General features: G+C 42.5%; 1 protein-coding gene across 5 annotated transcripts in view; it reads left to right on the top strand.

The window, feature by feature from the left end:
• lamb2l (laminin, beta 2-like) overlaps nucleotides 1-24,722 on the top strand; it is a 59,854-nt gene extending 35,132 nt beyond the window's left edge. For all 5 annotated transcript variants that reach the window (XM_035645046.2, XM_035645048.2, XM_035645047.2 and 2 more), the window contains exons 10-35: nucleotides 897-1,085; nucleotides 1,916-2,095; nucleotides 2,201-2,313; nucleotides 2,802-2,881; nucleotides 2,994-3,150; nucleotides 5,391-5,531; nucleotides 6,478-6,639; nucleotides 6,744-6,865; nucleotides 10,151-10,271; nucleotides 10,809-11,001; nucleotides 11,124-11,267; nucleotides 11,480-11,711; nucleotides 11,800-11,963; nucleotides 12,139-12,363; nucleotides 12,719-12,933; nucleotides 13,051-13,147; nucleotides 13,525-13,897; nucleotides 13,988-14,172; nucleotides 14,320-14,567; nucleotides 16,098-16,313; nucleotides 16,418-16,562; nucleotides 16,716-16,923; nucleotides 19,662-19,803; nucleotides 20,660-20,836; nucleotides 20,944-21,109; nucleotides 23,420-24,722. In XM_035645046.2, coding sequence (XP_035500939.2) covers nucleotides 897-1,085; nucleotides 1,916-2,095; nucleotides 2,201-2,313; nucleotides 2,802-2,881; nucleotides 2,994-3,150; nucleotides 5,391-5,531; nucleotides 6,478-6,639; nucleotides 6,744-6,865; nucleotides 10,151-10,271; nucleotides 10,809-11,001; nucleotides 11,124-11,267; nucleotides 11,480-11,711; nucleotides 11,800-11,963; nucleotides 12,139-12,363; nucleotides 12,719-12,933; nucleotides 13,051-13,147; nucleotides 13,525-13,897; nucleotides 13,988-14,172; nucleotides 14,320-14,567; nucleotides 16,098-16,313; nucleotides 16,418-16,562; nucleotides 16,716-16,923; nucleotides 19,662-19,803; nucleotides 20,660-20,836; nucleotides 20,944-21,109; nucleotides 23,420-23,556 — 4,532 coding nt within the window. In that variant the 3' untranslated portion in view covers nucleotides 23,557-24,722. The remainder of the gene's footprint in view (nucleotides 1-896; nucleotides 1,086-1,915; nucleotides 2,096-2,200; nucleotides 2,314-2,801; nucleotides 2,882-2,993; nucleotides 3,151-5,390; nucleotides 5,532-6,477; nucleotides 6,640-6,743; nucleotides 6,866-10,150; nucleotides 10,272-10,808; nucleotides 11,002-11,123; nucleotides 11,268-11,479; nucleotides 11,712-11,799; nucleotides 11,964-12,138; nucleotides 12,364-12,718; nucleotides 12,934-13,050; nucleotides 13,148-13,524; nucleotides 13,898-13,987; nucleotides 14,173-14,319; nucleotides 14,568-16,097; nucleotides 16,314-16,417; nucleotides 16,563-16,715; nucleotides 16,924-19,661; nucleotides 19,804-20,659; nucleotides 20,837-20,943; nucleotides 21,110-23,419) is intronic.

Raw genomic sequence — 24,722 nt, 5'->3', positions numbered from 1 at the left:
CAATTCCACGGGTAGCCTTTTTTTCCCTTGTTATTTTTCTTCTTGTATAATAGCTGGCCGCATCACCTTCCTGTAATTGCTCCGAAAGTCCGGACTATCCAAAATTGTTTTAACACTGCTAACAAACCGAACCATGGTTCAGTTTGATCCGGACCAAGACCACCTATTTTGCTCGGACCAAATTTTGGTCCACTGGTCCGGACTGTGGTCCGAGGAACCTCTCACACTTGCAATTTTAGTTCGGACCAAACTGAAAAGTCCAAAGGTCCGGACCAAACAAGGCACAGTAGGTGTGAAAGCTGCCTAAAACACACACATACACACACTTACAGAGTGAACATATTCAGTACAACAAATGCTTGGAACAAATAGTAGGTGAGTCCCTCGTCACTTAAATACTTGTCGCCATCAGCAACAAAAATATGTGTTGCATCTGCAGTAACCAATTATTTTGGTACAAAGTAATATTACACACCCTCTACTACTGTACTTGTACATGTACTGCCAATGTGTACAGATATGTAAATGTGAATGCATCTTTTTAAATAATTTACAATTACAGGTGGAAAAGTTTTTTTTTCATAATTGTTTTCTACATCATAAACAAATGAAATGTAAAATCAAAATCATCTACTCAGGGACAATTTGGGACAATGTTTATTAAGACTAAAATATCGAAATAATGCGATATTGCAAGAGCAGCTCGTCCCTGAAGAGCTGTCTGAAACTGTCTCCTCGGCTCATTGAATGATCAGCTGTTTTAAAAGTGTGAAGGACGACGAGAGGAGCTGATGCTACGGCCACAAGTCAGAGCTCTTGAATTATTGGTGAGTGAGTTGTGTTTGCATCTTACTGTCAAGGTAAAGCTCCTCTTCTCTTTTGCTTCTTTTCTCCAGAGTGTAACTGTAACGGCCACTCAAACCAGTGTCACTTCGACATGGCGGTGTACTTGGCCACGGCTAACGTAAGCGGAGGAGTGTGCGATGACTGTCAGCACAACACCATGGGCCGCAACTGTGAGATGTGCAAACCTTTCTACTTCCAAGACCATATCAGGGATATCAGGGACCCGCAGGTCTGTGTTGGTGAGTCATTCAACAAGACGCTGCCGGACTGTCCACATTTATTCACACATTTAATTACTTCTGTTGCACTGTTTTCAGTACAAATGATCTTGTCTAAAGGATGTTCTTGTTTTGTTGTCATTGACTGATCTGCCTCCATTTCAACTCCATTTAAAAGTCAGGAAAATGCTACAAATTCTTGAGTGCGCGTTCAAAACAAGTTTATTTTAGTTTATGCTTCATAAACGTTTAAAAGGATTCAATTTGTAACACTTACAATCCATAATAATAAACACATGACATCTTTATTTTGACCTTTTGTCAAGATGTAGAAAATCAATGAAAGCAAACATTATAGGTCGGCACTGTTTTGGGACGTTTTAAAAGGGACAGTTAGTGATTCTAAAGCAATACACATTTTGTAAAAATCTCGGAAGATTTCCTCACGGTCCGCTAGCTGTTGGTTCTGTGTGCACCGAAAAAAAAATCTGAGTTTTCGGCTCAGCCATGGCTCTGTGAATTGAAAACAAAAAAATGCACCTCAGCACAGTGCGTGCAGTTTGTAAACATCACTCCCTGACACGTTAAGACATGACCTAGCGAATTCCATTACAACTCAGGGCTTTTGGTGTAGTGGTTAGCGCGTCGGTAGACTCACATACCCGAGGCTCCGGGTTCGCGGCCCAGCCAGTGCAGGTAAATCATCAACAACAAAGAGAGAGAAAAGCTTTCTCCAAAATCGCTTACTGCCCCTTTAATCTCAGCATATCAAGTATCACTGCCATTTTTAGTGTTGTGCGCATGCATTTGCCATTGATCCTTCGTCCCCTTTATGTCCATCTTACCTCTAGCCTGTGACTGTGACCCCGTGGGCTCGCTGGAGGGAGGTGTGTGTGACAGTCACACCGACCCAGACATGGTGATGATTGCAGGACAGTGCCGCTGCAAAGCCAACGTGAAAGGCATGCGCTGCGACGACTGCAAGGAGGGTTACTACGGACTGAGCCAGAACGACCCACTGGGCTGCCAGCGTACGTATACGTGCGTGTGCCACTGAAACCACAAACATTCAAAAGTCAGCATTTGTTTTACTGTGTGTGGGTGTGGGTGTGTGTGTGTGTGTGTTTCTCCGTCAGCTTGCAACTGTGACCCTCGTGGTATCATTATGATTGGAGCTCCTTGTGATCAGATCAGTGGGGACTGCTCCTGCAAAAGATACGTCACAGGTCGCTACTGCAACCAGTGTCTGGTGAGTTCCGGCTGCTCTCTTGCAATTCTTGTTAGTGTAGATAAGATATTACTTTGTTAGTTAGTATAGTATAATTAGTGTCTTTAGTTTTATGGAATGATCAAAGAAGAAAACCAGAGAATGGAAAAAGGCAACATTTTTGTTCAGTAAATGTTGCTCTAGCAGTTTGCATTTTTTCGAAATTAATTATTATTTATCAATCTAGTAATAAATCATCTTTTTCATTGTTTAATGAGCCATGCACCAGCCCCTTGATCTGAGATGTTTTACCTCGTCACACTGTCAAAGCAGCGAAACAATTTTGCTGTGGAGGTATTCCTTTCATCGGTCACGGAGAGCAAATCAATATTTTGGAGGCATTGATAAAGGAATGCACAAGAGTAAACATAATATTACATAACAGCAACTGCCCAAGCTTTCCCCTGAGCTTCAGACACTTTTCATGTCCCTGTGCATCCTGGTGCTGACGTGTGTTTTCGTCCCTGTAGCCTGAATACTGGGGGCTCAGTAACGACCTGGCCGGCTGCAGACCCTGTGATTGTGACTTTGGTGGAGCCTTCAACAACAGGTACAGATCTTGTACAGCCTCTTTTGAGAGTGAGATGTCTTGTGAATAAGGGAGAGGGAACAAAGGAGCAGATGGTTATTTGGTTTAAATTTACCGTTTTCTCTTTCTTAAGGTGCATGATGGAAAATGGCCAGTGCGACTGCAGGAGACATCTGATCGGTCGACAGTGTTCAGAAGTGCAGCCGGGGTATTTCTGTGCTCCGCTGGACTACTACAAGTATGAGGCTGAAGATGCCACTGGACACTCCCCCAGTGACCCTGCGCTGCCGGTGAGCACAGCACTGCGTCAGTGCAGATCAGTATAACTCACATTGTAGGTCATTCTCACAAGCCTCCAGCAAGAGAAGGGGAGGCAGCTGCTTTAGGAGGGTAGGATTATGAAAACAAATCAACCTAAAACATCTAAAAGATTTCTCAGAATAATATGCAAATACATCAAAACTACATATTTTCATTCTGCTCAGAGTTAGACCACTTCCACTCTGTGAAAGGGAGATATGTGCTGTAAACCCGGGATGCCCTGAACCCGAGATGCCCTGAACCCGATCCATTACCTTCGATATCAAGCATACGCCGATACTGACTGCAATCCAATGATGGTTATTTGTGACTTATCTAAAGGACAGAAGCAGGAATTTTCATGCCCAGTGTCAAATGCCAGAGTCAGAATTTATGAATTCAAGAATTTCTATTTCCTGCATCCATGTGGCTACAGGGGCAGACTGGACTTGAAGCCACGGGGACCTTATGCACTGACAAACGTGTGAACAAGTCCATGTTCACAGACTCTTAAATGGAACTGGGTGCCTGCCTGTGTCGTTTATGGACTATGTCCAAAACCACAATCCTCCATAATGTTTGTTTTTAGACTGAACAAGTTATGTGGTTCCGTATTAAAGTCAGCTCGAGGTCACGCTCATCATCTGTTGTATTGAAAAGACTGAACATGACAGAAAAAAAGCCCGGCATATAGTCTGTGCAATTTTCTTTTTTGTCCAGAAGCTCGGAAAAAGCCAATGTTTTGTGTTGTTGTGCTACAGTTCCTCCCCCGGGTTTCCATAATGCTTAATTAGTGATCTTTAGAGATGCTGTCAGGACTTTGTCAGTTTCAGATTGAGCCAGCCCATTCTCCAGTCTCTAACGTCACACTTACAGTACAATCAGCTAGTAACAGCCTTGATGTATCTGTGTCTAGTGTAATGTTCTCCTGTACTGGGTGCTTGGACTATGAACTGAATGATCCAACTTTTTTTTTCTCAGGAAGTAACTGAAAAGGTCACAGACCACATAGTTCATGTTGAAGACATGTGCCCTCAACACCATTCACAGGAGATCTAATCTTCCCCTGTCGGTTTTCCAAATCTCAGACAGACTGCACAGACTTTTTCCAGATCAAATCTTGGTCTTGGATAATGTTGGATAATGTTATGTTATGACATGGTTGGTATGGTTTTTGAAGGAATTTCATATTTTCCTGACTCTGCCAAGGTTGTGATTGTGAGGGGATTTAAAAGGATGTCCTTGTTTGAGAGTTGAATTTAGATGCAAAGGTGATGGATCTTCATCCCTATACACCGACTGTAACTTTCACTGAAACAGTAACTTGAAAGATCACTAATACAGCTACATGAAATTACACTTTCATAAAATGAGAATAACAAACATACAACCGCACACACATACGTATATGACATATGAATCATATACAGCTCTGTGCAAAAGTGCAAAAATAATCCTCATTTTGACCCACTTAAAACCAGTAAAGGTGCATTTACTCCAAACACAACACTGATTGTTATTGATATTACCCTCAAGTCTTCCACCTCCTGTCCCGACAAAGAGCCCAACACTGTGACAAGCCTGTTCCTGTTGTCACGGACTAATCTTACCTGCCCATCACTCTCCCCTCCAACCTGCATCTCCGTCTCTGTCCTGCGCCATCTCCGTCTACCCCCTTTCTCACATTCTTTCCGGCCCCCTCCACTTCTCCATTCAGCCTTCCGGGCAAGCTCAGGCAGTCCTCACACATACAACATCACTGCCTCAGGAATTTGGACTAAAAAAGGCATGTATTGAGAAAACAGTGACAGGATATGCGAAGCAGGAGGAGAACCATCTTTGACATGTTGATGTCTTCGGCTGTTGTCTTTGGGGCGTGAACTTGAGACCGGATGGAAACTGAGCATACTGTATGTGACATGGAAAGAGGTTCATGGTGTTCAGGGTTACAGTCAAAGTCCTGCATTTCTGTGCAGGATTCACACGCCACTGCTAAAGAGGACCCTTAAAACATCAGACATCAGCACAGATGCCAAACCGTCTGCACACACCACACACTAACACACTCACATGGTTGTTCTTCTTCCTCCACACTCTGGGAATTTCAGCACAGTGTGACTCTCTCTGCTCCATGTTGTCATGTTCACTGTTGATTGAGAAAGCTGTACAAAATGAATCCTCTCCTCTCCTCTTCCCTCCTCTCCTCTCCTCTCCTCTCCTCTCGTCTCAGGGCCAAGTTCGTCCCCAGGCAGAGACCGACTGTGTTCAGCACCTCAGCAATCAGCTGAGGCGTCACCGCCGCCACCGCCGCGTTACAAACTCGCAGCAGCATCGGGCGGCACTGAGACGTATTCGTCAGCTTCAGCAAACAGTAGGACATTTGCTTTTAATGATTTTAATTAAGATGCACATCAAGTGCTCCACAAAAGTTAATGTTTCAAGTGAAAATTAAAAAGAGCCATTCAAGTATATCACAGGAATTACAGCCTACATAAAGTACTTTCACAAACTGTTAATGCTAACTCTGACTGTCTGCAGACACACCTGCCGTCCTCTCATGTGACTTATTCTTGGTTGTCGAGTTCTCTGTCAGCCCAACCTTATCAAGCTGAAAGCTGAGTATGTAGGAGTGTAGAGATTCCAGTGTTGTTGTCAAGACCACCAAGACGGAGACCCTAATGACTTTCAATCCTATTGAGGATTAGCATTACGTCATTTCCTCTGCCAGATTTAAAAAAGCAATCGTGGAATGATTTGCAGTTGTTTTGACAAATAGTTTGGATAACTGCCATTAGTGAGGAAACTACGTAAGTATTAAGATGTACTGAAGTATCAAAGTAGAAAATACTGTGACAGATACATTAGAACATTTTGACATTATTAGATTGTTAATACTGATGCATTGGCTTTATTTTACTGTTGTAGCTCGAGGTTGAACAGGTTTTAACTACTTTATACACAGTTAGCTAGTTGCATCCAGCGGTTCCCAGCTGAAGCCTCAGGCTACATCCATATTACTATGTTTCCAAAAAGTTGTTTAAGACAAAAACAATCTCAGTCCAGACAAACATTGTGTCTCCTTATCAGTTTCAATACCCTTCTACACTAACACACCCTAAACCCGTATATCATGTTTGTTTTTACGTTTTACTGATGGTATGATGGCACTGTAAATGCAGAAGGGAATGCCCAATGTGTAATGGACATACAGTGCGTGCGGGAGTCGGCGGCGCCTCTTTTTTTTTGCCTCTTCTTTTCTTTTCAGGATGGCACAGATTACAAGTGGTAATCTTTAGTAATCCTACTGTCTCTCTCAGCCGGATGTGAGGACCGTTCACCGAGAGCACTCTCCCAGCCACATGGTGACTTGGACCGGACCTGGCTTTGCCCGTGTGAAAGATGGTGCAGGGCTGGTGTTCACTATCGACAACGTCCCCTACGCCATGGAGTACGACATCATGATCCGCTACGAACCAGAGGTCTGGGAGTGTGAGGACCATGACCTGCAACGACCATACAGATATAATATAATATGTTTTTAATTAATGAAGGTCTTCTTCTCTCTCTGTGCGTGTGTGTGTAGTCCACAGAGGACTGGGAGGCCATAGTCAGTATTACCTCAGTATCGCTGCCCTCCAGTCTCCGGTGTGGAAACCTCTTACCGACAGAACAGCTCTACACTGTAACACTGCCGCACCGCAACAGGTAGAAAAACATTTGTGTTTGTGTGTGTGTGTGTGTTAGTGTATACTTTTAAGAGAGGCATTATTTTTGCCTGTGTGTTTGTTCAAGTAGCTGAAGGATTTGTCCAAGTGTCCCAGGTGTTGATGTGGGTTGTGTTTTTTTACAGCTCAGGAAAAATTGCATCATTGCACTGTTGTCCCTTCAACCTGCCCCGGCTTGTTTGCACTGAGTCAGGCTTGCCGTTATGTTCTTATTCCACTGTACCCTGTTCATTTGTTTTACTATTGATTCTCCGTTAGGAGGGCAAACATACCAGAAAGCCTGTGTAATACTCAGCTACAGTTTTTTTGGAAGGAAAATTTTTTTTTATAGTCAAAAATCATATTCTAGAGACGAGTAGATAAAGAGAAGTTCTGACAGAAAAAGTGCTGTCAATTGATTAAAATTGACAGCACTATGGAAACCCGGGGGAGGAACTGTAGCACAACAACACAACACATTGGCTTTTTCCGTGCTTCTGGAAAAGAAAACATTGCACAGACTATATGCCGGGCTTTTTTTCTATTAATTATATAAGTTATTTCTCTCCGTCCACACAACAAAGAGAGTGTCTGCTCAAACTACTTCCTGTTTCTTTCAACATAAGAGTATCTTGCGATACATTGATCACAGTTTCTTATTGACGCCCATCGTGAAAGTGACAAACAATTCTTGTTTAGCGTGTGCATCGCATATTTCCCCGCGTCACTTCTGGCATTTGTGACAAAACTCCTTCCTTGTCCATATACATCTTTAGCCAGGATGGCTAATGGCCAATGGTTATGGTATGCGGAACACGTCATCACACAGGTCAGCCGCCACAGGAAGTAAACAAAATATGTCAATGGCGTTAAATTTTTTTAACGCGTTAAATATTTCTCAATTAACGCAAACATTAACGCATTGATGTTGACAGCACTAGACACAAACCTTTAACACGTAAGAATTTATCGATGCCATACTAATATGACAAACCTGCTAAACATCAGCATGTTAGCATTATAAATGACAACATGTTAGCATGCTGTCAGAGGTCAAACCACAGTTGGTGAGGAGACCACAATATTTCTGAATAGATGCATTGGAAGCTTTTGACCAAATTAATCATGGTAAATAATTTGTTACTACAAAAATGAGGGGTCCCCCGCTATCTAATAAGGACTTGGCATTTCTAGTATTTGCATTATACCATTCAAGCTAGATGGGATAGGAGTTTACCTGCACCCTTCCTAGTGACCATATGGGGTCCGACAAGGTGGAATACTGTCACCTGTTCTCTTTAATTTGTGTATGGTGTGGTGGTTAGCACTGTCGCTTCACAGCAAGAGGGTTTTTGGTTGGATTCCAGGTTTGACCACCAACCACCTCGGACCTTTCTGTGTGGGCTCTCTCCGGGTTCTCCGGCTTCCTCCCACAGTCCAAAAACATGCAGATTGGGGTTAGGTTAATGGGAGACCCCTAAATTTACCAGCGGTGCGAATGTCTCTCTGTGTTGGCTCTGTGATGGGTTGACAATGTGTCCAGGGTGAACCCCGCCTCTCGCCCAATGTCCGCTGGGACTGGCTCCAGCACCTCCGCAACCCTTAAAGTATAGATAATGGATGGATGAACTCTCTCAGAGGTTTAAAGAGGGCATAGCCTTATCAACCACCTGATGTAAGCTGATGACTTAGTTGTCCTGTCTCCTTAAGGTGCCGACTCACAGCAACTGCTCTGAGTCTGCTCAATTTGTGGTGTGCAGTTTGATATTTAATTCAACTTTCAGAAGAGTGTTGTCATGATTGTTAAAACCAAGGAGGATCAGAGGTGAATTTTTCCTTCTTTCTTTGAGGCAGAATGCTAAAGGTCAATTGATAAACGCAGTATGCACAAGCTAATATGCTGGGCTGGCACGCAAACTTCCCATGTGTACGGGTTATTCTTAAAGCCTACTGAACTCTGTAAAGCCCCCTTGTGGTACAGTTACAGTAAAGCAAAAAAGGAAAAGCTTCAGGTGGCATTGTGATGATGTATTCTTAATCTTGCTCAAGCTCCGATGATGGACCAGAGCTACTGACATGTTTGTAACTAGTAATGTTCCCACCTTTCATGCCTTGTTGAGGAATTTAATCTACAAATGTATGTCAATTAATTGATTCGAAACATTTAAATTGTAATGACCTTAACCACATAAAAGTAACACAAGGTTCTCCTCTTGTTTTTGAAAACAACACAGATGTGTGTACTGTATGTATTTCAATCACTTGAGACTTAGGAACTGCAACGTCAATATTCTGTGTTGTCGTCCTTGTATTGTATTTTATTTATTGTTTTCATACTGATATGGACCTATGTGTCTTAAAATAAAGTTAAAGTATTTCTTATTAACTCTCAGTAAAATACTGATACTCATCATAAGAGAAGAATATTTCATTATCACACAGAAATGTTCTCATGTTGCCCCACTCTAGTGTAAAGGCTTGTTAAGACCTAAATGTTATCTGCTTGAACAGATAGATCAGCCCTAATCATTAAATGATGACAGATTACATATTGATATCATCATATGAAAAGCTCACTGTTGCAGAGTCAACACATTAGACAGATTATTGCAGATCAGACAAGATTAAACGTTATTTATCCCTGCAGTGAGATCCAGGCAATGGAGAACAGGGTGTAGGATAAAATAGAATCAAAGCCTGTGTAGTTTCATCCCGCTGAAAAGCCTTTCACAGTCTGAACTGATCTGGAACTAAGTGGTCAGACCAAGCCCGGATCTGGCTGTCTCAGTGGACCGTAGCTCGGTTTCCTTCCTCTTCTGTGGTGGGTCCATCAGCCAAAACCAATTCACTACATGGGGCCGAAACGCCAGACAACAGGGGTGGACGCCAGAGCCGGGCAGAGGCTAAATGCAGTCTCCCCCTCGTGAACAGTGGCTGCACAGGAAACACACAAAATGTGATTTCAGAGTGTCTAACTCTGAAATCTAAAAAAGAAATTGTCTTTCATGTTGTGTTTGCATAGTAATTCAGCTGATTTGGATAATATCCAAACATACAAAATGCTGCATTATGTCATATCTTTGCTACGAGCGTGTGCGTTGTCAATTCATAGGCTTCATGAAAGGCGCCTTTTTGCTCAGGAAATAACTTTGATTAGGGTGTAACTGCTTCTGGAATGAAGCACTTGTGAAAGGAACAAGGGAAGTGAGAGGAGGAGTAGAATGAGAGAAACACTCAGTCTGACCACAAGTGACATTTGAACTAATAATTTATTCTATTTTCACAGATATATCGAGATGCCCAGGCCCTTCTGTTTCGAGCCCAGCAATCATTATGTGGTTTCAATTAGGTTCCAGCGCCACGGGGTCTCACACAGACATCTAACTGCCTTCATTCTCATTGACTCGGTGAGTTATGAGTGTGAAGCTGCCCCAACTTTAGTAGCAAATGCAAAGTAGCAACTTTGCATTTGCACTTTACATCATCATTTAGGTATTTTCAAAGACAAACAGGAGATTGATTTTAGCAGGGCAGTGTTTACAATAACTCTCCTCCTGTGGTGGTTGTCTTTTCTCGATATGAATGTAAAGCATATTTGTAGAATAAACCAGGACACCCACTCAACTGGATGAATGCTCCTGTAAATACATTTGATGTTTGATGATTTTTATGCTCAATAACTCAACTGTTTATTTATTCAGGATTCTTTATTTTATCTTTATGCTTGACACTGTTTTGCTCTTTATTCTTCTACCATACAAACCTCTGTCTTTTAGAGAAGTTTCTGTCAGACCTTTAAAAATTACTTACTTAAAGTTACTTATTTTCTCTTTCTGTGTAAGTTGATTACTGTAGCAACTTGAATGATATTGCCTTCATGTTTATTTACATTCATAGCTCTGACTGTAATCCTTTCCCCTTCTTTTTTGGTTTCGCCCCAATAGCTGGTTCTGATCCCTAAGTACACCGAGCTTCCTGGTTTCCAAGGTAACGAGCCGGAAGCAGAGCAGCGGCGGGAGGAAATGGTTCGCTACATGTGCCTGGATTCCTTCATGATCACGCCGATGCCCGCCCTGGCTGAGATGTGCTCAAAACTCATCTGTAGCATTTCCTCCATCATTCATGACGGTGCTCTGCGTGAGTAGAGACGTGCATGGGACAGATTTATGAAGATGCAGGTTGAATCCATTTGGCAGTTCAAGTCCTTTAAATGGCTTTTAAATTTACTAATGATTTGCTAATGTTTCTGTTACATCCAGCCTGTCAGTGTGAACCACAAGGTTCCCTGAGTGGTGAGTGTGATAGGGTCGGAGGTCAGTGTCGATGTAAACCCAACGTCATGGGTCAGCACTGTGACCAGTGTGCCCCAGGAACCTACGGCTTTGGAGTGAATGGCTGCGCAGGTGAGTGTGCTTCATGATCAGCAATGACTTTCATATATATATATATTTTTTTTTTTTTACTAAACAGGGCTTTATATAATCAGGTAATCTTAACTTTTGCAAGAGAGACCTGTTTTAAACATTAGGTCAAATACATAAAAAGATAAAATGAATGGACATAAGAGATAATCAACAAAACAGTGACTAACCCCTTAAACCCCCCCCCTGTCCAGCCTGCGACTGTCACTCTGAGGGTTCATTGAGCCACCAGTGTGACCCAGTTACAGGCCAGTGCCAGTGCAGACAGGGAGCCACTGGACGGAGGTGCTCAGACTGCCAACCAGGCCAGTGGGGCTTCCCCAGCTGCAGCCCCTGTCAGTGTAACGCTCATGCAGACCTCTGTGACCCCAGCACTGGGGAGTGTAGAGACTGCAGGGACTACACAGCGGGACAGCTCTGTGAACGGTAAGGGTTTTTATCACTCCGATCAGATATCAGATTCTCCTCTGCTCTTTTGGCCCCCGGTGGTAAATGTCTCCCATTTTTGACCCAGTTGTGAGGACGGGTTCTTTGGCAATCCGGTGCTTGGCTCAGGGGAGCACTGTCGGCCCTGTCCCTGCCCTGGTGTCCCGGGCTCAGGTCACTTTAACGGACACTCCTGTCAAGCTGACCATAGCTCGAACCAGATCATCTGTAACTGCAGACAAGGTTACACTGGTAAGTTATTACACTGTGATGACATTTCTAAATTTAGATAAATGTATATTTTTTTGATTACTTTTTACTATGTCATCTGATGTGTAACAAAATCATCGAAAATGTGGCTACTTAAGTCTCACACAAGCAATTTTACAGCTAATTGTCCTATCATATACTCCGCTGTCTTTCTCAGGACCCCGCTGTGACCAGTGTGCCCCTGGTTACTATGGTAACCCAGAGCAGCCTGGTGGGCACTGCCTACCGTGCGAGTGCAGCGGCAACATTGACACCCAGGACCCTGAGTCGTGCGATCCCAGGACCGGCCAATGCTTAAAGTGCCTGTACCACACCGATGGCCCCTCCTGTTGCCACTGTCAGCACGGTTACTATGGCAACGCTTTGGCCCAGGACTGCAGACGTGAGTGATAATTGCAGATTAGCTTTTTTCCACTATTATTTTCAACAATGGCTAAAGCTTCTTCTGTGTTTTGTTAAATTCCTGATATGAGCTTCAGCAAACTGCACGGCTAAAATGTGAGTGGGCTACTTTTCTGACCAAAGTTTGAACTGTAAAAGCAGTGATTTCCTGTTGCCGCTAGGTGACACTGTGACTGAAAAGTTACAGTTATAAAGGTCTACATTGTTTCATCCAAAAAAAACACTGAAACAAAAACTCAAAACCTTTGCGTACCTATCTACTAGTTGTGGAAATAGCAAAAAAAAAAAACACAATTGCACAATCAATTCAAATTGTATATACACTTTCTTCTCAGGTTGTACCTGTGTGACTGCTGGCACTGTCCAGTCCGCCTGCAGTGACGGACAGTGTCACTGTGACAGGCAGACCGGAGCCTGCCTCTGCAAGGAGAACGTGGCTGGCCACAACTGTGACCAGTGTGCTCCAAACCACTGGAACTACGGACAGGATGGTGGCTGCGAGCCCTGTCACTGCAACCCACAACACTCCCTCGGACCTCACTGCAACATGGTGAGCAAACATAAAGACATGAAAATGACCAACTGTTTTTATTTATCATATATCCTCATCTGTCTGGCCTTTATTCTTTGTCAAGCTCTCTCTCTCTCTCTCGCTCTCTGTCTACAGTTCACGGGCCAGTGCCACTGTCGTCCAGGCTTTGGAGGCAAACAGTGCACTGAGTGTGAGCAGTTCCACTGGGGAGACCCACAGGTGCAATGTCAAGGTAACTCACCTTGTGACAAAAACCATAGAATAGATAGCTCTTAAGAAAAGGAATGGCCATTAAATGATATTTCATACTGCCATGGGCGGCTGTGGCTCAGGAGGTAGAGTCGTTCGTCCACCGAAGGTTGGTGGTTCGATCCCAGCTTCCGCCAGTCCACATGCTGTTGTGTCCTTGGACAAGACACTTAACAATTAACCCAAAATAGCCTCTGACTGCTCTTCCGACAGTGTATGAATTTGACAGAAAAATGCGCGGTAAATAGCAGCGCTGTGTGAATGGGTGAATGTGTCTTTCCTGTAAAGCGCTTTGAGTGGTCTATATGACTAGAAAAGCTCTTCCTGCCTTTCCACACCTCCCTTCCTCACTTCTTCCAGAATGTAACTGTCACCCGCTCGGCTCAGAGATGGCCCAGTGTGACCGAGCCACGGGGACATGCGAGTGCCGGGAGGGAGTAGCGGGGAAGCAGTGCGATGAGTGCGCCCGAGGCTTCACAGGCGTCTTTCCAGAATGCGTCCGGTGTCACTCGTGCTTCCAGTTGTGGGACGATGCGCTGTGCCAGATGAAAAGGGACCTGGATCACATCCAGTACACCGTGCGGAAGATCCTGGAGAGCGGGATCACGCCTGGGGTCGAGGACACTCGCATCAAAGAGCTGGAGAGGAAGCTGAGGCAGGTTCAGGATCTCATCAGTATGGAGGACAGCGACAGGGTCCACCAGCTGATTGGACAGAGCATCGATGACCTCAGGTGAGGATGTCAGACTGTGTTTGGATGTGTTTTCTCACCTTTCCACCAACTAACTAACTAAATAGTACATCGATTACCTGTGTGTTGCAGGGCTGAGATCGCCCTGACTGACGGGCGTCTGATGGCCGTTGGCCGGGAGCTGAACGCCACAGCAGAAGAAGAAGAGGCACTAAGACGCACACTGAATGTTCTGGAGAGAGAACTAAGGGACATCAACACCACTATGGCTCACAAACAGCGTCTGCTGGATGAGTACCTCACCTCTGGATTTGCAGGTAGCAAACTAAATCAAGTCAGTCACGCTTGCAGCACAAAGTCTGATGACAGGAAACCAAAAGATGATTAAATTAAAATATACAGTCAATAATTAGGTATCACTTATAGCATGTAAACACAAACACGTGTTTCCGTCTCCTTTCCAGATCAGTTTGAGAAAGTGAAGAAGTACTATCGGGTGTCGCTGGAGGCAGAAGAGAAATGCAACGCCTCGGTGTCCGGCCCTTTCAGCGCGGTGGAACAGTCCAAAGAAACCCGTGCGCTCACCGAAGACCTGCTGGACGCCAGCAAAGACAAGTTCCTCCGCGCCCTGGCCGCTCAGAACAAGTCATTAGAGGAGCTGCAGCAGAAGACCCACCACTTGGATGAGAAGGTCCATCACCTCAGTCACAAGGTAGACAGAGCTTAATGTTTTAATCCATTTGTACATGCAATTGCCTGTTGAATTGTGCTCCGTGTTACTCTAATGTTAAAAATGTCCCATAAAAAAAAATCTGAATTGCTTATTTATACTGTATTGGCTACATTCAGTACCTGTACAGCCAGTAATTAATTAAAAAGGGGGAAATTACAAAACTAATTATTTTATTTTCCCAGTTTTCATTTTCAGATTAAAGACATGGAAAATAGCATTTCACATGCAGGGTCAAAGAAAAATATTTAAGGTAATAAGGCATTTAAAAGACAGATAAAGCCTCGACTGTCAGGTTTGTCATTATGCTCTGGACAAAATGAATGACCAGAATCCATTAGACTGTGCAGTCTGAACAGAAAATTGCAAAATTGCTGTGAGCTTTCCCACTTAATTGTGAAAAGAGTGAAGGAAGTTTTAACATGAGAGGGTGCTCTCATTGATTTGACACGCTCTAGTCTTACAGTGACATCTAGTGGTCATAAGTCATAAAACCAGCTTTGTTAGTAATTCCCCGACTGATCTCTACGTCATGAGATTTATATTAAAGTTACTTTCGTCTGATCTAAGGCCAGGTTCCTTATCTGACTTCCAGTAGTGTAGCGTGACTTTGGCACCTCCCTACAGCACATGGTCTCTAAGGGAGACAGGCGACCACAGTTACGCAGGGGGCTATATGAAGCTCAGAGTGCACCTGTGCGTGCCCGCCGCCACAATATTAACACTGATGGGTGAATATTGATTTTCTTTTTGTCTTTTTTTTTTCAAATGGGTAAAATCGTAGCTGCACACAGCTCATTTTTTTCTAACAACAAAGCTGATGCAAGTCTTTTTGTCATCAGGAGAGGCCAAGAGTGAATGTTAATGCTAATTTTCCTCAATTATTAGATCACCTATCTGATATAAAGCCTTTAAGCTTAAACGATTCTTAAGTAATTAGGTAATTTTGGTGTGACTTTATGTAACTAATAGAGCTGCAACAGTTAATTGATTAGTAATCGACTACTAAATCGACAACTATTTTGATAATCAATTAATCGGTTCAAGTAGTCAAGATTTTCTGATTTCAACTTCCTAAATGTGAATATTTTCTGGTTTCTCTGCTCGTCTGTGACAGCAAACTACAGAAATATCTGTGTGTGTACAAAACTAAATATTATGTTGGGGCTTGGGAAACACAATCGACATTTTTCACCATTTTATGACATTTTATGGACCGAACAACTAATCCATTAATCGAAAAAATAATCGATTGATCGATGATGAAAATAATCGTTAGTTGCAGCTCTAGTAACTAAACATATTTTCTAGCTTCACCAATTACAGGCTACTTTTAATAGCTGATATATAATATATAAAATATATAATATTAATAAAAATAACAATATTACATTGCTTCCACTTTCCATATTTTTTGCTCCAAATTATTTCCAGATGTGTTATCATTTATTGTCTTATTACACTGACCCAATCATTTCCATGTGAGCGATAATGCACTGTTGCTCCCTTCAGGTGTGTGGTGGTCATAGCAATGCCAGTGTAAATGGCAGTTGCCCAGACAGTCAATGTGGAGGTGCCGGTTGCCGCGATGATCAGGGTAACCACGTGTGTGGAGGAGATGGCTGCAACGGGACGGTGAGCGCCTCTGTAGCAGCCCTGAATCACGCCAGGAACGTCGCCGATGGTCTGAACACTGCCAACGAGGAGCTGCAGGGTGTCGCAAAAAAGGTGCGGAACGTGTTCAAATACGTTGTATCTCTACTGGATTGGTGAGATTCTGTTACCTGCCACGACTGGAAAAACATCATGTGTCTCTGTTCACCTGCATCCAGCTCCAGGATATAGCCACACTGACGCAGGATGTTAAGAACCAAGCGATGAACACACTGGAGAAAGCCCAAAAGAAGAAGGACCACTTTGAAAGCAACAACAAGAAACTGAAAGATTTCATTAAGAAGATCAGATATTTCCTCACTGGTACGTTGAACCTGTTTTAAAGAATTGTAAAAGTTCAGTCACACTTCAGCTAAAGTGAGTCCAGCTGAAGGAGAAGAGAGTGCAGGATGTTGGGGTGTTTGATCGCTTCTGTGTTTTGCCCTGTGGCACCTCTCTGTCGCCTCTACTGTCCAGAGGAGGGAGCCGACCCGGAGAGCATAGAGAAAGTGGCGCTGCAGGTCTTGTCCATTGCGCTGCCGGTCAACAGGACCACGTTGGACAACATGGTAATGCAGATAAAGGACAGCCTGTCCAACCTCACCAACGTCGATGGGATCGTCAACCAAACCATGCAGCACGTCGCCAAAGCCAAGGAGCTGCTTGACGCAGCCAAAGATGCCAAGTAAGATCACAAAGATCACACTTAGCATAGAATGTTTTGGTTGGTTGCTGAGCAGACTTGCTCTGGGTCCCTCTTTCGCCTCATGACAGTGAATAAAAATAGCTCACAAACCCACTGCTTGATAAAAAAAAAATAAGCTTCTCTGAACACTCTGAACATCAGCCTTTTTTCAGCACCACCAGTGGTCCGTAAACAATTTAGTGTCCTACCCTTTGTTCTATAACTTTCACTTCTACAGACTGAGATGTCCATTGGAAATACAATACAGACTTTTCCACTGATCCATTATGGTTCAATAACCAGCCCTGTTCCATGATAGAGTCTTAGATGAATAAAATTCCTCCCTAATGCGTGACTCCTTTTTATATTTATGCAGTGCTGTTCTATTCACTGTAGAAATATCATCAATAATAATATTAACATGGCCACCATGCAATGAACTGCTGGAGTGTTTACTCCTGTTTTCATTGTTAAACAAAGCTTGTATCATTCATATTGATTTTTAAATGAGAAAAGTCCTTATGGGGGCTGCAGATTATGTATTTTACAGCCAATGACCATCGTCATATTACTGGACTCTGATATTCTACTGCTTTTTGCCCACATACTGTTTGTATGTACGATTTCATCCTCAGGGCTTATTTAATACATTTGCTCACAGCACAGCAGCAGGAGCAATATGTACAGCAGCAGTGACGTCATTAATTATTTGAATAATCCCTTATTATTATTGGTCAATAATCGCCAATAATCTGTGCATCGGACTGGTAAACTGTTACTGACAGATTCCAAAAGTGTCCCATAAAATCCATGGTAACATCCTGAAGATGAGCACCGAGTTTCACCAGAGCACAGTAATGGCTTCATTACTGGCCACAGTTATTGTAGATAAAACTGACAAAACACAACAAACTAAATGTTTTATACATTTCATTCAAATGTTTCTACAATATTCCCGTACAGACCGGATGTAAAAGCTTAAAATATTAAAGCCCCAGTGTGTGATTTTTGTACTTTTCTGGTGGCATCTGGTGGTAAAGTTGCAAACCGCAACCAACCGAGCATCCGACAGGGGACACTTAATGGTGGCACACCGCTAATTCCATTTCCAGTTTTCCGCAGCGCTGGAAATTCAACGCGGATGCGCATATTCTGGACCGTTTCTGCAACCGTATTTAATGATGTGTTCCATTAAACCAATAGATTTACTATTAATACACTCAGAACTCAAGGTGGTGATTTTAGTCCGACCTTCCGAGTCGCAGTGGAACCGGAACGCAGCACTACACGACAAACATGGCGATTTACACGGAGGTCGGGTCCTCCTATTGTTACTATATTTAACTCATTCAAAGTTGACGAATAAATATCACTTCTTTGTTGCAGGTGATTATACATATATGAACACACAATTGTGGACAATATATTCAATTTCTGTGAATACGTTCTTCTAAATATTACACACTGTAGCTTTAAAGTTAAAGCTTAACTATGGATCAAATGTTAACATATACAACATGTGAGAAGGGGTCTATTGTCTTAACAAACCCACAGAGAACTAGAAGGGCCTCATGGAGCTCACATGCTTCCACCAAGGCTAACACCATATATCTCGCCATGTTAAAGAAAGTGAAAAAAAATTCTAGATCTGCCTGTTTGTGTGGATCCACTCAAAAATGTCATGGGTTTTTTAATTATTCTGCCGACAGACTGACCAACCATAACCTTCTAGGGCAGAGGTCATTATCACCAGAATCGGCACAGAGGGTTTTAACATGTTTCAGCTCATTGTTTTGGTTTTATGGCATAAAGCCTCGCTGCTTCGTTGTCACTGACACTTTTCCCAAAGACATTTGTCGTTTTGTCCAGGCATAGCAGCCAATACTTTTCTGCAGAAAAATAAAAACCTTCCAAAAAAGCCCACTGCCTGCTCTCGATCCAGAAGCAGACAACAGACAGTAAAAAACTCTGGTTCATTCCTTCAGGATTAAGTAGATTGCACAGTTACAATTGTTGGGTGAGCAGAAACGTGATTTCCAAATTAACGTTGATGTTTCTCTGTGTCTGCTGGAAGCATGAATAGGCAGTTGTTTGCAAGCTGTTTGTGTTCACTCAGTTTGATTCAGAACAGTTTGACATTTTGGGAAATAAAAAATGTTGCTTTTCTGGTGGAAAGTGAGACCAGAGGATTGATACCACTCTCAAATCTGTCTGCTAAATAGTTTGTTAAGCCTCACAAAAGTGTGTAAACAACAGTTTGCTGATTTAGGGGCAGATTTGATGGTGGTGGTGGCATCTTCTCATCTGATGCATATTTCTCAAAATGTCAAAACTGTATGGCAGCTTGTTTTTACTGGCCCCAAGTGAAGGTTTCATATGTTTCTAGATTATTGCACATCATTTCCACCAGTATTATAATACTTAAAAATATCCCTATATATTTACATGTGACTCAGTATTGTGTTTAAGGATTTGAGTGATTTTTTGATGTGTAGGCGAGCGAATACCAATGAAAAGAGATTTGAAACTGTAACACTTTCACTGTCACTTTTTTTTCTTTAAGATTTGAGGATTTCTTGATTTGTTGTAAGTTTTGTCCGTGATAAAATGCTGGGGTACTTAAGTGGGGTATTACAAAATTTTACTACAGTGATTACAACAATACTGTATTCATTTCACAAGTGTATTGTAGTAAAAACCCTTTGCATTGGTCTTATCCCGCTGGTGTCACTGTGCAGGAGGCGAGCAGAAGGAGTGAATGACACAGCCAAAAGCACCAAGCGGGCACTGGACGTGTCTGAGAAAGCCATAGAGGAGGCGAAGTCAGCTCTGAAGGAGGCGCACAATAACCTGAACAGAACAAGGAACGCTACCGCTGAGGTACAGCATGTCAGAACAGTGTGTGTGTGTTTCACTGCAACACTTTCATTGTTGAGTGAGAAGCAGGTGGACCACCTTCCTGTGGAATTATCAAATGTTGACGCAGCGTTTCCTTTTTAACTGGTGGAGCGTTAGCCGTCACAACACTACTGGTGTTGATATTTTCCTGCCTGGCGTCCAGACCATAGTCAGGAAGCAGGGGAGAAGATTCACTTGCTCCAGGTCCGACAGCAGACAGAAACCCCCCCCCCCCCCGGGAATAAAAATAATTCAGCAGAGGTGGGGATATGAAGACCAAAAGGGGGGAAATCCCACACATCCCCCACGGCAAATCACACCCTTACTATAACACTGGTTTAACGGCCCAGGAAACTCACAGAATGAAGAGTGTGAGAGAAGTTCTCTTTTCTCCATCCGTGTTTTGTGTTCTGAGATAGTTAAGAAGCACATTTTTAAAGCGTATGTTTTGTCCTTATTTTACTTGAAGTGAGAAGAGAACATTATTAGAGAACTTGTTCTTTTTAATTTCTCCAGTTTAATATGAAAACTGACAACATTGTCGAAATGTTATTGAATTGCAGGCCTTCTTTTCTTTATTTGATTTGACAGTCAGTTGTTGATAATTAGTCCAGATGTAGATACAATCAGCCTACTTCAATATGGCATTAAATCATAACGCAAGTTACACAGTATGATGTTCCAGACCTTTGCTTGAGGAATGTATCTCTCACTGGACCCCCTTGAATTTTAATTGAATACCACTGATGGAGAGTGCTTTTTTTGTTTGTTTTTTTGTGCTGTGTTCTCTCCATTTACCTCTTAATTTTCAAGTGTTTACTGTCTCACTTGCTCCCAGGTGGAGGAGAGCCTGGGCCAGCTGGAGGATAAGCAGATGGAAGTCATGATGCGTTTAAACAACCTCTCCGTGGGGGTGGAAGCTCTGAGGAACAAGACGGAGCAGAATCGACAGATGGCGGAGGACGCCAGAGCACTGGCTAACAACGCCACTCGCCAGGCATCCTCACTGGAGCAGGTACGCACGGTCATGGACGGGAAGTTCAAAATTCAAAAAATATACTGTGGACTGTACAAGGATTTATTTGACAGTAAATAAATTTACAATATTCTGGTCTTTTCCAGAGCCTCAACGACACAGAAAAGCGTTACAGCGAGCTGCGGACGAAGGTGGACTCGCTCGGTGGGGAGTCTGGAGGTCTGAACAGCATCAACCAGAGGGCAAAGGATATGAAGAAGGAGGCGGATGACCTCTTAGGCAAAGCCACCAGTGGGATGAAGCAACTGGAGAGTGAGTTCACGATGCTCTGTGTTAACAAGCCTATCATTAGGAGGGCCTCATACTTTGGCCACCCAGTTCATTTGAGCATGGTTTGCCTGTGAGGAAATCTACTGTGTGTAAGTTGGTGTAATTCATCAGTTCACCTCTGCTCTTGTTCAAATGATTTGTCTTGAGATTATGGTGATATTTGTCAGATCTTTAAGATCGGATAGCAGAATTAAAATGTTTCCTGCTTCCTTAAGCTCTGTTCAGCTAAGTGAGAGGTTTCCAGACTTTTAGGTGAGGGAGAGTTGAAGATGAAGAATGGAGGTAGAGGTACAGAGTGAAGTGAAACATGGACACGTGTATGCTGCTGTTCTGAAAACTACCTCATATCTCTTAATATGTAATGGTGCGTTTTCACCAAACGCAAAAGTCAATTTTTTTGAACTAAGCCAATCTGTCAAACGGGAGGTGACCAACTAGGGGTATGAATACCGAGATGGCTGATTGCATAACTGTCAACAGGTGGTGAAAGAAACTGGCGGGAAACTGAACAAAGACAGGAAAAACAACAAACAAGGGCATAAAATTAAACAGGAAGTGAAAGCAACTAAAGTCCCGTGTGACTTGTCACATCCTATATAACCATGGTTGGATTCGGATTGTCCTTCCTATCGCCTTTTCCCATCTACTTTTCCTTGACCTCAATGGTTTACGCCATGAGGTCAAAGTCCATTGTACCCTATGCTAAAGGGGATAGGAAAGGAAGCATTGAAGCACCTTTCATATGCATTTAAAGAATTCAAACAGCTCTTATCATGGTTGCCGACGAAATACTTTGGGGTCATTTTACTCAGTTAGGAACCTTCCAAATCAAAATTGACAATTCGACTGCACCGCAAGTTTTATTCCCCATTTGGAACAATAACGAGGCATTGCACAGACTTAATGTGCATATGCAGATACTTACTGACAGATTATAATAATGACATGACACACAAGTTGAGTAATGACTAAAATTACATTTGAAATAATAACGTATCATAGAATTATTATGACTGTCATTAGATACTCAAAATACTAAGGCCAGTCCCCTCAGTGGCTGGTTCCCTTCGACGAATTGGACATTATATGTAGATATAGTTCATGTTTATAGACAAGCTTTTCAGTGTGTATTGTGATGTTGCTTGTAGGTTATACAATTCTTACTCAGCAGTGTCTCAGACCTTTCTGGCTCACTTTTTATTGTTTTTTGGGTTTATACTGAACCCGGGAACAATCTCAGAAACCACCCCGATGAAGGCAGGATAGGCAGAAATGATTTGTGAATCAATCATTGTGTAGTCAAGTCAACTTTATTGTCAATTCCTGCAGTATTGTTCCAGACATACAGAGGAATTGAAAACCGTTTGTCTCGGACCCACAGTGCAATAGTACAAAAAACTAAAAACTAAAAACAGAAAATAAGATACGTAATATATAAAATAAGTAAGTTCTAAGTAGTGCAAAAGTAAGAGTAAGGCAAACCACGCAGAATAGAAAAGCTAAAGAAATTGAAAATATGCAATAGAAAGGAATACTGTACAGTATGTGTAATACACAGGAAACTAAATAAATTGAATAAATTGAAAATGTGCAAACATTGTCTCATATGAGAAGGCACTGGCATATATACGTGTATATATATATATATATATATATATATATATTTTTTTTTTTTTTTAAATAATAAATCATTTCAAGTGATGGAAAAGTTGTGTGGTCCCTGTAGAAAAGTGCAAACTGCAGGTGAAGTGAATTAAGTCGCACTTTTTACACGTGTGGAGTGCAGATTAAATGTAATAAATGTAGAGGGCACTGATGAAAGTGACAAGTGTTCCTCAGAGTCTATGTAAAGTGACCGGTGCAGTACCTGATGGGGCGGGGGGGTGTTCGTGGGGGCAGAGGGGAGGGGAGGGAGGGATGGGAGGGTGTTGAGCTTCCTGACAGCCTGGTGAATAAAACTGTTTGCCAGTCTGGTGGAACGGGCTCCGAGACTCAGGTTCCTTCTCCCAGATGGCAGGAGGCTGAAGAGGCTTTTCGACGGGTGGCTGGGGTCACCCATAATGCTGGTTGCTTTGCGGGTGAGGCGGGTTTCATAGGTTTCCAGGAGTGAGGGGAGTGGGGAGTGTTCACACACACAGTGTGTGTGTGAGCTCTCAGGTCGACATCACATCACACAACAACTGTCTTACTGATTCCTGTGGACAAATGAATGAACCTTTAAGGTTTCCAGGTGTCAATGCTCCTCCTGCCGTGGCCCATGTTGAGCCCTGTCTCCCTTTCTGTGGTTTGCAGAACTGGAGAAGAAGTTCAAGACTAACGAGCGGCGGATGCAGAGGCAGCGTGTGGAGCTGGACGAGCTGAAGGAAAACGCCACCGTGGTCCGGGACGAGATCCGGGAACAAGTGCAGAAGTACTCCAACTGTGTTTGAGGACGTCACACCCGCTTCCTGTTCACCGTTTGCTGCTGCGGTCCGGAGCAGAGTGTGAATGAAACTTCAACTCTGCTCTGGTGCCTCCATGTTTTTCACTGGTATTGTAACTTTTACACTCTACTGTACCTGTCAAGTGTTATATCACAGAAACTCCCTCTGTCGACGTACTGTACCACTTTTTGACTCCTAGATATCAACACATCGCGTTTTGTGTTGGTGTCTGTAAGCTATCGCAACAAGTGGAGAGTTTTTGTTTCTCTGTACAGGCCATGTTAATTTGAGTTCATGAATAATAAACAGAAGAAATATATCAGAGTATGTTATGAGAAAATTGTTATCTTGACCAAAAGCGAATTCCGTGTGTTTTTTGCGGCACCATTTGACCACCTGGTGGTAGTACTGAATTGACATTGTGACATTCCTGTTCAGAAATATATAGTTATTCATTGAATTTTGAAATGAAATGTTGTTTATTTTTTATGACAAAAGGCAACTCTTGATTAAACACATATAAATGCATATACGAGTATTCTTATGAGCAACATTGATTCTGAGTGATGGAGACGAATACATTTTATGCATATTTGTGACATCACGTGTCCTGTGTGTGTCTTAATGTGTTTGTGTTGTTAACAAAACCAGTTTAGATTTGAAATAGGTAATAAATAATAGATAATATATGTGTGTTTGTGTGTATATAAATATATATGTGCATGTATGTATATATATATATATATATATATATATATATATATATATATATATACATAGAAAATTTACATGTGAAAAATTACACGTGTATTTAACAATAAATCATTTATGTTAAGTTGAGCCAGTTCGGGAGCGAGAACAACTTACTTGGACATTGAATGTATCAAACCCACACACCAACAATTAGGAAATCCATTACAAATTACACAGTAAAAAGTCCTGAATTCAACTTTTTCTAAAAGCATAAAAAGTAGTTACTGTGCAGAGAAAATGGCCCATTTGACTGCATTATGGTTACAAATTTGCATTATTTGATATTCAATACTGATGTATCAATGCACAAACTGGATTCTTCTGTATTTCATGAGCTCATCATGTGTGTTTCTGAGTTCAATCTTACTTTGCAAAGCAACTCTAGTCGTTGAATAAATGCAGTGGAGTCAAAGGCACAA

Source organism: Scophthalmus maximus, chromosome 3, assembly GCF_022379125.1.
Source record: "Scophthalmus maximus strain ysfricsl-2021 chromosome 3, ASM2237912v1, whole genome shotgun sequence".
Lineage (NCBI taxonomy): Eukaryota > Metazoa > Chordata > Actinopteri > Pleuronectiformes > Scophthalmidae > Scophthalmus > Scophthalmus maximus.
Note: the sequence above shows the minus strand (reverse complement) of the source record. Positions and strands in the feature narration are given on the sequence as shown.